Below are 13,520 nucleotides of genomic sequence, written 5' to 3'. Positions count from 1 at the left end.
AACACTGTTTTAGGTATGTCCATATATTTTTCAAAAACCTAGTTTTGGTTTAAATTTTCTTTGAAATGAAATATGTAATCTGATGATAGCAAAATTCTGATATGCAGCTACGTTCTTTATACGTTGATCATAATAGCATTTCAAATATTAGTAGTCAGATGCCATTAACAACCAAACAGAAACATAATACTGACACTACAATGATGATAATTTAAAGGACGTTGATTTGGTCAATAAATATTTGATAAAAAAAACAACAAGAGGGTCATGATGTGCCTTAATCGCTCACCTGAGTAATATGAGCCACAAGTTTCAAATGGCAAACTGATGCTAAAATATTAAGAAAGTAGGTCATTAGGTCACATTCATGGTCACTGAAAGTCAGTTTTTAAGATCGGTATGCAAAACTGTACATGTCATCCAAACTTCAAGGCTGTATCTTAAAAAACAAAAAAGTAGGTCAAGGTCACAGTAAGGTGACCCGTATTCACTTAGGTACATCAGGTAAATATAATTAAACAGTCTAGGAAATATGATCTGTTAATTTTTGAAGTATTTTTTCATATATAACTCATATAACAAGTGACCCCCAGGGCGGGCCCTCTTTTCACCTTAGAGGCATTATTTGAACAATCCTGTTACAGGTCCACTAGGCAATGCTACATAACAAATATCAAAGGCCTAGGCCTTGAACTTTCAGACAAGAAGATTTTCGGGGTTTTTTCTATATATGTCTATGTAAAACATGGTGCCCAGGGGCGGGGCCTCTTTTCACCCAGGGGCACAATTTGAAATATCTTCATAGAGGTACACAAGGTAATGCTACATACAAAGTATCAAAGGCCTAGGTCTTGCAGTTTCAGATAAGAAGATTTTTAAATTTTTCCTATTTAAGTCTATGTAAAACTTGAGACCCCCGGGGCAGGGCTTCTTTTCACTCCTGGGTAACAATTTGAACAATGATGGAAGAGGACCACAAGGCATTGCTATATACCACATATCAAAGGCCTAGGTCTTGTGGTTTTAGACAAGAAGATTTTTAAAGTTTTTTCCTATATAAGTCTATGTAAAATTTGGGACCCCCGGGACGGGGCCCCTTTTCATCCCAGGGGCACAATATGAACAATTTTGGTAGAAGAGCATTAGATGATGTCACATGCCAAATATCAAGGCTCTATGCCATGCGGTTTTGGACAAGAATATTTTTAAAAATTTCCTTTCGGTTGCCATGGCAACCGGAGGTCTGCGTCGAATTATATGTTTTGAACAATTTTGAAAGGGGACCACCCAAGGATCATTCCTGTGAAGTTTGGTGTAATTCTGCCCAATGGTTTTCAAAAGGATGTTTTAGAAAATGTTGACGGACACACGATTGAATCAGGGCTACGGTGAATCATGCATGTACAAAATGTTCGATTTACGATCATTCAAGCAGATTTCCATATTCATTGGTTGAAGTTACGCTTCAAACAATTTAGATTAAGCATTATATGAACAATACAATCAATATTTAGAACAAATCAGACAGCAGATTAATGTCATAGAAATATCTATAGGTAAGTTATGTTCAAGAGGTGACACAAATGCAAGACGACATCGTTATGAACATTACTAGCCGAAGGAACATCAGGTGCATAGACACATACCCCAAGACAAGACCCATAATTTTGCTGTTACTGATGGAATCAAAAATTGCTATGTTTGGTGAAAAACTTTATAGCAGACAAATATTTACATTAAGTTTTGTTGCTGGATATACTATAAGATATGCTATAAAGTGTTGTTTTAAAAGGCCTCAGCTTGATTCAAAGTCAACGACTCGCGGCCATAAACTTGATATGCATTATTGTGGTCATTTTTACAGATCATACACCTGAATAACTGCAATGACAGCAGTGTTTGAATAGAGCATCACTTTCAATCTGGTAAATCTTATCTTACAAGAATTTACATCCACTTTTAGGTTGTAAAATTTATGGAATTTAATACATATCCAACAATACATTTAAATAATGCTTAAAATGTGAAAAAGAAGTAAAAAGAGAAAGAAGGAAAAAGATGGTTCTGACGGAATTTGTACTAATGACAAAAAGTAGATAAAATCACAACCCTAGCGTATCCACTAGGCGACAATAATAATCAATGGTTGTATTGTCATATGATACATGTATTCTATATAAATGGATGATAATCTAAGAATATTTATTGAATGTTTCATTACCATTCTGTGAATACGTTATAGGTTAAGTAATAACACAGAGCGAATAGGAAAAGTTATTTGACCGTTTGCAATGATGCTGACCTCCAACACAGACAGAAGGTAGTTTCTACGTGTCTAAAAACCATGACAGTTTAGTGTTAAATTAGTCATTCGAAGTACATATAGATCCAGCTGATATCATTTTAAAGATAGATAATTTACCAAAGCAAATCAATAATAAAATTGGCATTTTTATGTCTCTACAGGTTGAAAAGGTCAGGGGTCATTTTATTTTCAAAATATCAAAATGTACTGTTATTTTCAATTTATTTTCAATGTTAGGTTTCCTTTAGATGCTCTCGTGTTTGTACATCAAAACATAAGAAACCGAAACTTCTAAAATTTTAAAAAAATAATTCTAGTAGGTTTTCTGTACATCTTGTATATTAGGTGAGAGAATAACCCCAAAATGTGTAGAATATGTATACACAAGTTCATGATTAGTTTGGGAAAATGAAAGAATGTCACTTTATAAAAACATATAACCAGTGAGTCATACAATCAAAATTAAGATGAGAAAAACATGTGTGAAATTTCATTTATTTGTTACGTGAAGTAAATGGGACAGTAACCTGCAATCGCGAACAGAACGTTGTTGTAAAACAAGAGGACCATGATGGTCCTGAATCGCTCACCTCTTCCCACATGACCCAGTTTTGAGTATGACGTCGTTTTTTTCTATTATTTGACATAGTGACCTAGTTTTTGAGCTCATGTGACCCAGTTTTGAACTTGACCTAGATATTATCAAGATAAAAATTCTGACCAATTTTCATGAAGATCCGTTGAAAAATATGGTCTCTAGAGAGGTCACAAGGTTTTTCTATTATTTGACCTATTGACCTAGTTTTCGAAGGTACGTGACCCTGTTTTGAACTTTAACTAGATATCATCAAGGTGAACAATCTCACTAATTTTCATGAAGATCTCATGAAAAATATGGCCTCTAGAGAGGTCACAAGGTTTTCCTATTTTTATACCTACTGGCCTAGTTTTTGACCGCACGTGACCCAGTTTCGAAATTGACCTAGATATCATCAAGGTCAACATTCAGATCAATTTTCATGAAGATCCACTGAAAAATATGGCCTCTAGAGAGGTCAAAAGATTTTAATAATTTTAGACCTACTGACCTAGTTTTTGACCGCTGTTGACCCAGTTTCAAACTTGACCTAGATATCATCAAGATAAACATTCAGACCAAAATTCATACAGATCCCATGAAAAGTATGGCCTCTAGAGAGGTCCCAAGGTTTTTTTATTATTTGACCTACTGACCTAGTTTTTTAAGGCACGTGACCCAGTTTCAAACTCGACCTAGATATCATCAAGTTGAACATTCTGACCAATTTTTATGGAGATCCATTCAAGGGAATGGCCTCTAGAGAGGTCACAAGGTTTTTCTATTTTTAGACCTACTGACCTAGTTTTTAACCGCACATGACCCTGTTTCGAACTTGACCTAGATATCATCAAGAAGAACATTCAGACCAATTTTCATACAGATCCCATGAAAAATATGGCCTTTAGAGAGATCAAAAGGTTTTTCTTTTATTTGACCTACAGACCTAGTTTTTGACGGCACGTGACCCAGTTTCAAACTTGACCTAGATATCATCAAGATGAACATCCGTACTAACTTTCATACAGATCCGATGAAAAATATGGCCTCTAGAGAGGTCACAAGGTTTTTCTGTTATTTGACCTACTGACCTAGTTTTTGAAGGCATGTGATCCACTTTCAAACTTGACCTAGATATCATCAAGATGAACATTCTGACCAATTTTCATGAAGATCTCATGAAATATATGGCCTCTAGCGAGGTCACAAGGTTTTTCTATTTTTAAACCTACTGACCTAGTTTTTGACCGCACGTGACCCAGTTTCGAACTTGAACTAGATATCATCAAGATGAACATTCAGACCAACTTTCATATAGATCCCATGAAAAATATGGCCTTTAGAGCGGTCACAAGGTTTTTCTATTATTTGACCTACTGACCTAGTTTTTGATGGCACGTGACCCAGTTTCAAACGTGACCTAGATATCATCAAGATGAATATTCTGACCAATTTTCATGAAGATCTTGTGAAATATATGGCCTCTAGAGAGGTCACAAGGTTTTTCTATTTTTAGACCTACTGACCTAGTTTTTGATGGCACGTGACCCAGTTTCGAACTTGACCTAGATATCATCAAGATAAACATTCTGACCAACTTTCATAAAGATCCCATGAAAAATGTGACCTCTAGAGTGGTCACAAGCAAAAGTTTACGCACACACGCACGGACGGACGACGGACGACGGACACCGCGCGATCACAAAAGCTCACCTTGTCACTTTCTGACAGGTGAGCTAAAAATGCAAAGAACAAAAACAGTTCATCGTCATTATAGCAAGGCTGAGATCGGAGGTATGGTGAAATCTCCACCTGTTTTGTCATGACGAGTACAAAACTGTATAATTTCTCTAGCACATACTTCCATCCATGTATAGTCACTAAAACCTTATCCTTATACGTTACCTGTTGAAAGTGAAGTGTAGAATGAGACAAAGACCAGGTTTATAGGCCTTACGTAATACTTAATGTCAAAGTGCAGATTTTACATAATGCAGTTTACCGTGAAATGTGACAGCAATGGTTTTATTTACAGAACGTTACTATTAGCAATTTATTTTACTTCACCTACTGACTGACTTTCCTTGAATTAAAAAAATAATGTCCCTTTAAATATATGAGCTTAGTGAAATGTGTGATTAATGATAGGTATAAATGTATCATTTGCGTGTTTATACAGAAAACAAGAGCTCGTCGAACACGAAATGCCCCCCTTGATGCATTCAATAATTGCACAAGGAAAAGAAATTATATGCTCACTGTAAACAAAAGTTCTACCATTCTGGTTTAATCTGACCTTGACCTTTAACTTTGCCCCTAAAAAATGGCTGTACAATCCACACACATAAAGTCCATACATGTGGAACAGTGGAAGAAACATAACCAGGTGATCATCTTTTGGAATCACTGGTTCAGTACTGTAAATATAACAATACAGTGCTAGCACACAGTTTTCAAACAGGTAGAACAGTACAAGAAACATGATCAGGTGATCATTTTCTGGAATTAGTGGTACATCCACAGGCACGGGTCCAGTGTATATTTTTTGTTTAATATAATTTTTTCACACAAATATAGACTTTATATATGTTAGTCAAAAGAAAACAAATCGATGACAAAAAATCCGGTCATATTATCATTTACATTGAAAAGGTGAACTATGCGAGTGTAACGCTATGGGAAGCTACTCGGCAAACTTGTGGAACATTTCAAAATCTGAGTTTATACACTTGCAGCCACTACCTGCATGATCACACCTATTAACCTAACAAGAGATTACAGATTGATCTTGGCGTCAAATTTCATTTAGGTACAAAACAATGTGTATGTGGTCCAAATTTGAAAGCGGTGGCTTGAGAAATGTGAAAGCAGGTCACTAGATCAATTTCAAGGTAAAGTTCATTTCGGTAAACAGAACTATGCATGTGCTTCGAATCTGGAGGCTGTAGCTTGAGAAATGTAAAAGTAGGTAATAGATAAAAATCAATGTCAAATTTCAATTCAGAACACAAAAATATGCATGCAATCCAAATTTAAAGCCTGTACCTTCAAAAATGTGAAAATACGTCACAAGGTCAATCTCAAGATCAAAGTTCATTTTGGTACACAAAACTATGCATGTGGTTCAAATTTGAAGGCTGTAGCTTGAGAAATGTGAAAGTAGGTCACTAGGTCAAAATCAAGGTCAAATTTTATTTCGAAACACAAAACTATGCAAGTGGTCCAAATTTGAAGCCTGTATCTTCAGAAATATGAAAGTAGGTCACTAGGTCAATGTCAAGATCAAAGTTCATTTCAGTACACAAAAGTACGCTTGTGGTTCAAATCTGAAGGCTGTAGCTTGAGAAATGTGTAAGTAGGTCACTAGGTCAAAATCAAGGTCAAATCTTATTTTGGAACAAAAAACTATGCATGTGGTCTAAATTTGAAGCCTGTACCTTCAAAAATGTGAAAGTAGGTCACTAGGTCAATAACAAGGTCAAAGTTTTTTTCAGTACACAAACCTATGCATGTGGTCCAAATTTGAAGGCTGTAGGTACAGAAATGTGAAAGTAGGTCACTAGGTCAAGATCAAGGTCAACTCATGTCAAGGTTCATCTTGCCACTTAAAACTATAAATGTGGTCCAAATTTGAATGATGTAAGTTATGGACATGAAGATTCTAAGTTTTTCCCTATATAAGTCTATATGAACCATTTGACCTCTGAGGCGGGGCCATATTTGACCCGAGAGGGATAACTTGAACAACCTTGGTAGAGAACCACTAAATGATGCTACATTACAAAATACCAAAGCCATAGACTTTGTGGTTTGGACAAGAAGATTTTCAAGGTTTTTCCCTATATAAGTACATGTTATATGTAAACCATGTGACCCCCAGGGCGGAGCCATATTTGACCCTAGGGGAATAATTTGAATAATCTTAGTAGAGGATCACTAGATGATGTCATATACAAAATATCAAAGCCCTAGGCCCTGTGGTTTTGGACAAGAGGTTTTTCAAAGTTTTTTCCTATATAAGTCTATATAAACCATGTGACCCTAGGGGTGGGGCCATATTTGACCCCAGGGAAATAATCTGAACAATCTTGGTAGAGGACCACTAGATTTTGCTACATACCAAATATCAAAGCCCTAGGCCCTATGGTTTTGGACAAGAAGATCAGAAACCATTTAACTGTTCCTGGCCAATGTGACCTTGACCTTTGACCTAATGACCTCAAAATCAATAGGGGTCATCTGCTGGTCATGGCCAACCTAACTATCAATTTTCCTGACACTAGGCCCAAGCGTTCTTGAGTTATTGCCTGGAAACCACTTTACTGTTTCTTGTCACTGTGACCTTGACCTTTGACATACTGACCTCAAAATCAATAGGGATCATCTGCTGGTCATGACCAACCTCCCTATCAACTTTCGTGACCCTAGGCCTAAGCGTTCTTGAGTTATCATCCGGAAACCATTTTACTCTTCAGGGTCAAAGTGACCTTGACCTTTAACATACTGACCTCAAAATCAATAGGGATCATCTGCTGGTCATTACCAACCTCCCTATCAACTTTCATGATCCTAGGCCCAAGTGTTCTTGAGTTATCATCCGGAAACCGTTTTACTCTTCAGGGTCACTGTGACCTTGACCTTTAACATACTGACCTCAAAATCAATAGGGGTCATCTGCTGGTCATTACCAACCTCCCTATCAACTTTCAGGATCCTAGGCCCAAGTGTTCTTGAGTTATCATCCGGAAACCGTTCTATTATTCAGGGTCACTGTGACCTTGACCTTTGACATACTGACCTCAAAATCAATAGGGGTCATCTGCTGGTGATGACCAACCTCCCTATCAACTTTCATGATCCTAGGCCCAAGCGTTCTTGAGTTATCATCCGGAAACGGATAGGTCTACATTCCGACCGACCGACCGACAGACCGACCGACCGACCGACCTACCGACCGACATCTGCAAAACAATATACCCCTCCTTTTTCAAAGGGGGGCATAAAAACAGTCCTTGTAAGATAGGTAAGATGCGTTATATCATATAAATGTCATCTTGCATCATGTAACTATATCATATCTTAATTTATTTTTTAACAATATTGTTACTCTAAACAACGTTAAAGATAATATGTCTCCAAAAGGTAAATTACTAAATTACTAAAGTGTTTTTATGTTTCCCCTAAATAGTTCTTGCCTGATAAATATTATTGCCTCCTTCTCTATTTGTCCGTCAATTACGCACTCATTGTCCGGATTAATCCTCAAAAAGACCATAGTGTGATCATTTTCTTAGGCTATCTTATTTTGTCCATTTGTAAGGTAATGCGACTCTTGTGGATACAGTGACCTCATCATGCATTTCGTAAGTTTATAACTACTGTGTCCGCAGATCATTTCGTTCGAACGTTTTGGTAAAAAATAGTACAGGTATCGCCCAGCTGAGTGACGAGTCGATCTCGATGGCCTAAAATTAAAACAGATGAAATTGTTTCAGTTATTGTTTAAAACACAGAGCACAATTATTTTACAGAAAAACATCTTGTTGTTTTAGTCAATATGCGGAATTACGGTTATATCTATCTATCTTCCGTAACAGTTGAACCCCTTGCGGGGACGTAGACGTTTTGCGCGTCAAAATAATAAAGAGCAAGAATATAGTGATAAAAATTTAGAGTGGAAGAAACTAAAAAATTATTTTGGTGAAATAAAAAGGTTTAAACTTGAGTTAGCAGGATAACTAGGGCGAGACATGTTCAAGGCTGCAAACTGCGGCACTGAACTGCTCTAGGGTAGGGAGATGGGCGGCACTGGGGGGAAGTTGGTTCCAATGGTACACAGTTCTCGGAAAATAAGAGAACTTGTAATAGTCAGTGGTTGCAGTAATTAACCTATAACTTAGGGAATGGCCATAGCGGACACATCGGGTCATTGGGGTAAGGTAATCTACGATTGGGATAACAACCAGATCATGATGAATCTTATAGAAGAGTGATAACCTAGAATCTATACGCCTTAAATCCAGTCGACGAAGGTTTAGGGAGTGTAGCATATCTGTTACACTAGAAGTACGGCCGTAGTCAGTCTAGATCCAACGGGCGGCTCTCCTTTGGACGCTTTCAATTTGGTCTATCTGGGTTTGGGTGTGGGGCGACCATACCTCGGAGGCATATTCAAGCTGGGGTCGGACTAGAGTATGGTAAGCAATGGTTTTAATGGGTTAGGATTTGACCTTAACGTTTCTTCGTAAGAACCCTAGGCTTTTTTGGTTGACCTATTTATGTGATTGTCCCATGATAGGTCATTTGAGATATCCACGCCTAGGTATTTAGCTGAGCTGACCGATTCAAGTTGGACTCCATGTAGGTAATACTGGGTAGGGATAGGATGTTTCCTTCTAGTGGCGTGGATCACTTGACACTTGGAGGGGTTGAACTCCATATTCCACTCCAACTCCCACTTTTCTAGAAGTTTTAGGTCATTTTGGAGAGTGACAGATTGGTCTGCAGATGACAATGTTAGATATATTGCCGTGTCATCTGCAAACAGACGGACTTGGAACTGATATTTTGTGGGAGGTCATTTATGTAAGCTAGGAAGAGCAGGGGACCAAGTACAGACCCCTGCGGGACACCTGATGATACTGGGATGGCATCAGAGGTAGTGCCATTTAGGACTACTGATTGGATCCTATTATCTCAGAAGCCTTTGACCAATCTTAGTGTGTTACCTCTGACTCCATAGTCATGCATTTTTATTAGGACTTTCTCATGGCTAACCTTGTCGAAAGCCTTACTAAAATCTAGAAGTATAAGATCTACTTGTTTCTTATTGTAGACCGAGGTGACCAGATCATTTACTAACATAACTAACTGAGTAACGCATGACCTTTTTTCCCTAAATCCATGCTGTAGGTCATACAGAACACCATGGTTGGTGAAGTGCTTAACAACTGATGAGGAAACAATGTGTTCAAGAACTTTGCATAGGACATATGTTAATGAAATTGGCCTATAATTTACTGGATTTGACCTATCACCTTTTTTAAAAATGGGGGCAACATATGCGGATTTCCACTGGGATGGAAGTGAACCTTCCTCCAGGGATTTCTGGAATATGACCTCAAGGATGGAAGATAGTTCCACAGAGAGTGTTTTAAGTATTATAGGCTTGATTTTGTCAGGACCACTGGCCTTATGGGGGTTCAGGTTGCTGAGAAGTTTCTCAACACCATTTGTACCTATCCTAATATCTGGCATAGTAGGGACTGAATTACCATCTGGGGTTAGTTTCATTTTACTGAGCGAGGCGAGGTTTAGTGGTGATTTGGGGCTAAAAACAGACTGAAACTGTTTGTTCAGTACTGTTGCCTTAGCTTGATCATCCAGATGGAGTTTATTTTCATACTTAAGGGGAGGGATAGGGGAAGATTCCTGTCTCGAGTGTTTAATGAGCGAGTACAATTTCTTAGTATTTGGTTTATTTGGGAGTGAGGCATCAGTGTTATTCAGGTTTAGAATGTGCTCAAGATACTGGCTATAAGCCTCTTTGACCTTTTTCCGCACTAGATGCTTTAAGTCTAGAAATTTCTTCCGATCAGAAGATGAGCTAGTTTTCTTAACCTTTTTAAAAGCTCTATTCCTCCTTCTGATTAGTTTCTTAATGTCCTGATTGACCCATGGAAGGTGATCTCTTATAGCTGACTGTTTGGAAGGAATCCATTTTTCTGTAAGGTTTTTTAGGGTATTTGAGAAATTTTCCCATAACTCTTCTGTGTTTAGTGCGGAGTATTTACCTTCATTGGTCATAACCTGGTGGTAGTCAATTAATGACTGTTTTATTTCCTGCCAGTTTGCTTTTTTATACAAGGGAATTGTTCGAGGCTTCTGGTAACATATCCTTGCGGATGTATTGACTTTTGTTTCTACTATATTATGATCACTGATGCCCGGTATGATGTTGACCTGATTTACTAGAGTTGGGTTTGTAGTAAGGAATAAGTCAAGAATATTATTTCCTCTAGTTGGTAAGTTGACCATTTGGGTTAGGTTATATATACATTACACAGTCTAACCAAAATGGTTATTATGAAAATCTAATGACGTTGTCCAGAACGTGGTGAAACAAAGGTAAGTATAAATACGAATGAAAGGACTATAGTCCCCTCTGGTAATCGATCGGTAGGTGATAAAATGATTCAAGGAATTTAGGAGCTAAGAAACAGAAACTATTGTTACTTAAATTTCAACAGTGACCTTGTACGTGACATACTGTCTCCTCATGGGGAATATATGTGTGTAGTACTAAGATAAATAAAGCACATAAAAGTTATGATGCGGAAACAATTGTAATTGACCTTCAATAGTAACACTGACCTTTGACAGACACCCATGGGTCATTTGCGCGACAAAAAGTCTAATCATGGGGAACATTTCTGTAAAGTTACTAGAAGATGCTTTTGTAGAAAAGATCATGTCTCCTCAGAAGCATAGTTATAATAGGCAAGAAGTCAATCAGGGACAGGAGCGAAAATCAAAGTGACACTGATAGTTGGCTTAGTGACTGAAATGTAATAGGGAATCATCTACTCGGTATGTCAAATCATCCTATGAAGTTTATTGTTCAGGATCACGCGGTTCCCAGGTTATAGATGATTGGAAACAGTTTCCCGTGTTCTAGCCCCTCTGGCCTTCACCTTTAATGGAATGATCCCAAAAACAATAGATGTCATCTACTCTGCATGTCCAATCATCCTGTAAACATATCCTTTAAACATTCTGGGTTAAGTCGTTCCTAATTTATTGATCAGAAACGGTTTTCAATGTTCAGGCCCCTGTGTCCTTGACCTTTGATGGTGTGACCCCAAAATCAAAAGACGTCACTCTTTGCATGTCCAATCAGCCCGTGAATTTTCCAAATGCTGGGTCAAGTGGTTCTCATGTTCTTAAGTTACTAGTACTCCGTAAACCCTACCAACCTATGAAGTTCGAAGGGTCTAGGTCAAGTGATTATTGATTGGATATGAAGTGTGACGGACGAACGAGCAAAAAAATATGTCTGCCCCAGTAGGGGAAACAAAATAGAAAAATCCACCAATGCAATTAAATGTTATGGAGCAAAAAATGTTTACCTTAATTTCAATAGTGACCTTGACATTTGACCATCAAGCATGGGTCATGTATGCGACATATTGTCTGGTCACAAGGTGCATTTGCTTGTAGTAGTAAGAAAATCCTTCAATGCATATAAAAGGTATGGAGTAGAAACAAATTTTTCTTCACCTTAAACAGTGATCTTGACCTTTAACCGACAAGCATAGATCATGTGTTGACATATTGTCTCATGACAGGGAACGTCTTGTGTAGCACTAAGACAATCAATGAACGCACATGAAAGTTATGGAACGGACACAATTTTACTTGACCTCCAATAGTGACCTTGCCCTTTGACAAACAAGCATAAGTCATGTACATGCATAATCTACATATTGCCCTCTATTCACATACCATTGTCCAAGGTCGAGCTTGAATATTTTTTTAGTAATTGCAGGATCCAGATTTTCGGACGGACAGACAGACGGGTGGCATTCCTGTATTCCACTTCGGCGTATAGGGGACTAATGAACGACTCATTTGCGTTTTTCTGGTCTTCAAGCTCAGAAATTTATTCAAAATCGCAATTCTAATATAAACGTCAACTGCGTATTATATACTGGTGCTTTTTCGACGTGATTTACTTTACCTTGTAATTTCTGATACCTAAGAGCTTTATTTTCGTGCGCTAGATGTATTTGGTTTGGGGCTTTCATCACAACATGGTGCCCACTTGTTCTGAAATTAAAAGTATGACTGAAATGAACAATGAGTACTAGTACTTTGAAAGAATGCTATGAGAATGACTGAATATACCAGCCAAATTACATGATATTTTGAAAGTGAAAAGTATATGACAGTTAAAGGGCTATGAGAACATTACATATATACACGAAGAGTGACTACTGGTCATAAAGCTCATATTGCGATGAGTTTTACACGGATATACATAGATATGGAAAAATGCCAAATATCCGTTTATGTCGTTACATCGATAAAAGACAAGGAAATTGACCAGTATTTCCAATGATAAACAGTTAAGTTGACTTTTACATTTCAAAACGCCAACGTAGGTAACGATGAGGTAATTTTAAAAGTTCACGTTGTGGTGTCAAACGTGGAACCCTAGATTGCAGACTATCTAGTAAACTTTTAGTGACTCTCTCGTACCAAAATAACTGGATGGTGTTTGATTCTGTCGCATTATAGCGTTTCAGTAATAGATTTTGAGAAATGCTTACTTTTGATAAGAACAAGTGAATATAGTATTGCCATGCAATACAAAGTCCCCTACTGGAAGGCACCTTATTTTCTCTACTGCAGTATAGCATAATGAACTGATATCTGTCAATGATGTATAAACAATATTGTACTATATAAACAGTATGTTATAAACAAAAGACTTGGATTAAAATTTGTATATATAAAACCCTATAGTTGTTTTCTTATAGCATTTTTGGCTGGTTATAAAAAAGTAACATTATTTTTGTTAAAAAAAATCCATGTAAGTCCACAAAAAACTTTTTACCAGGTAGAGATAGGTCAAAA

The 13,520-nt window shown here is 37.4% G+C and overlaps 1 protein-coding gene across 2 annotated transcripts in view; it reads right to left on the bottom strand.

The window, feature by feature from the left end:
* Positions 1-2,858: 2,858 nt before the first annotated feature.
* LOC123546621 (eukaryotic translation initiation factor 4 gamma 1-like) overlaps positions 2,859-13,520 on the bottom strand; it is a 55,765-nt gene continuing 45,103 nt past the window's right edge. For both annotated transcript variants that reach the window (XM_045333061.2, XM_053550973.1), the window contains 2 exons: positions 12,622-12,710; positions 2,859-8,347 (listed from right to left, as the gene is read on the bottom strand). In XM_045333061.2, the coding sequence (XP_045188996.2) occupies positions 12,648-12,710 (63 nt within the window). In that variant the 3' untranslated portion in view covers positions 2,859-8,347; positions 12,622-12,647. The remainder of the gene's footprint in view (positions 8,348-12,621; positions 12,711-13,520) is intronic.

This window comes from Mercenaria mercenaria, chromosome 9 (assembly GCF_021730395.1).
Source record: "Mercenaria mercenaria strain notata chromosome 9, MADL_Memer_1, whole genome shotgun sequence".
Taxonomy (NCBI): domain Eukaryota; kingdom Metazoa; phylum Mollusca; class Bivalvia; order Venerida; family Veneridae; genus Mercenaria; species Mercenaria mercenaria.
This window is presented reverse-complemented; position numbering and strand designations above follow the sequence as displayed.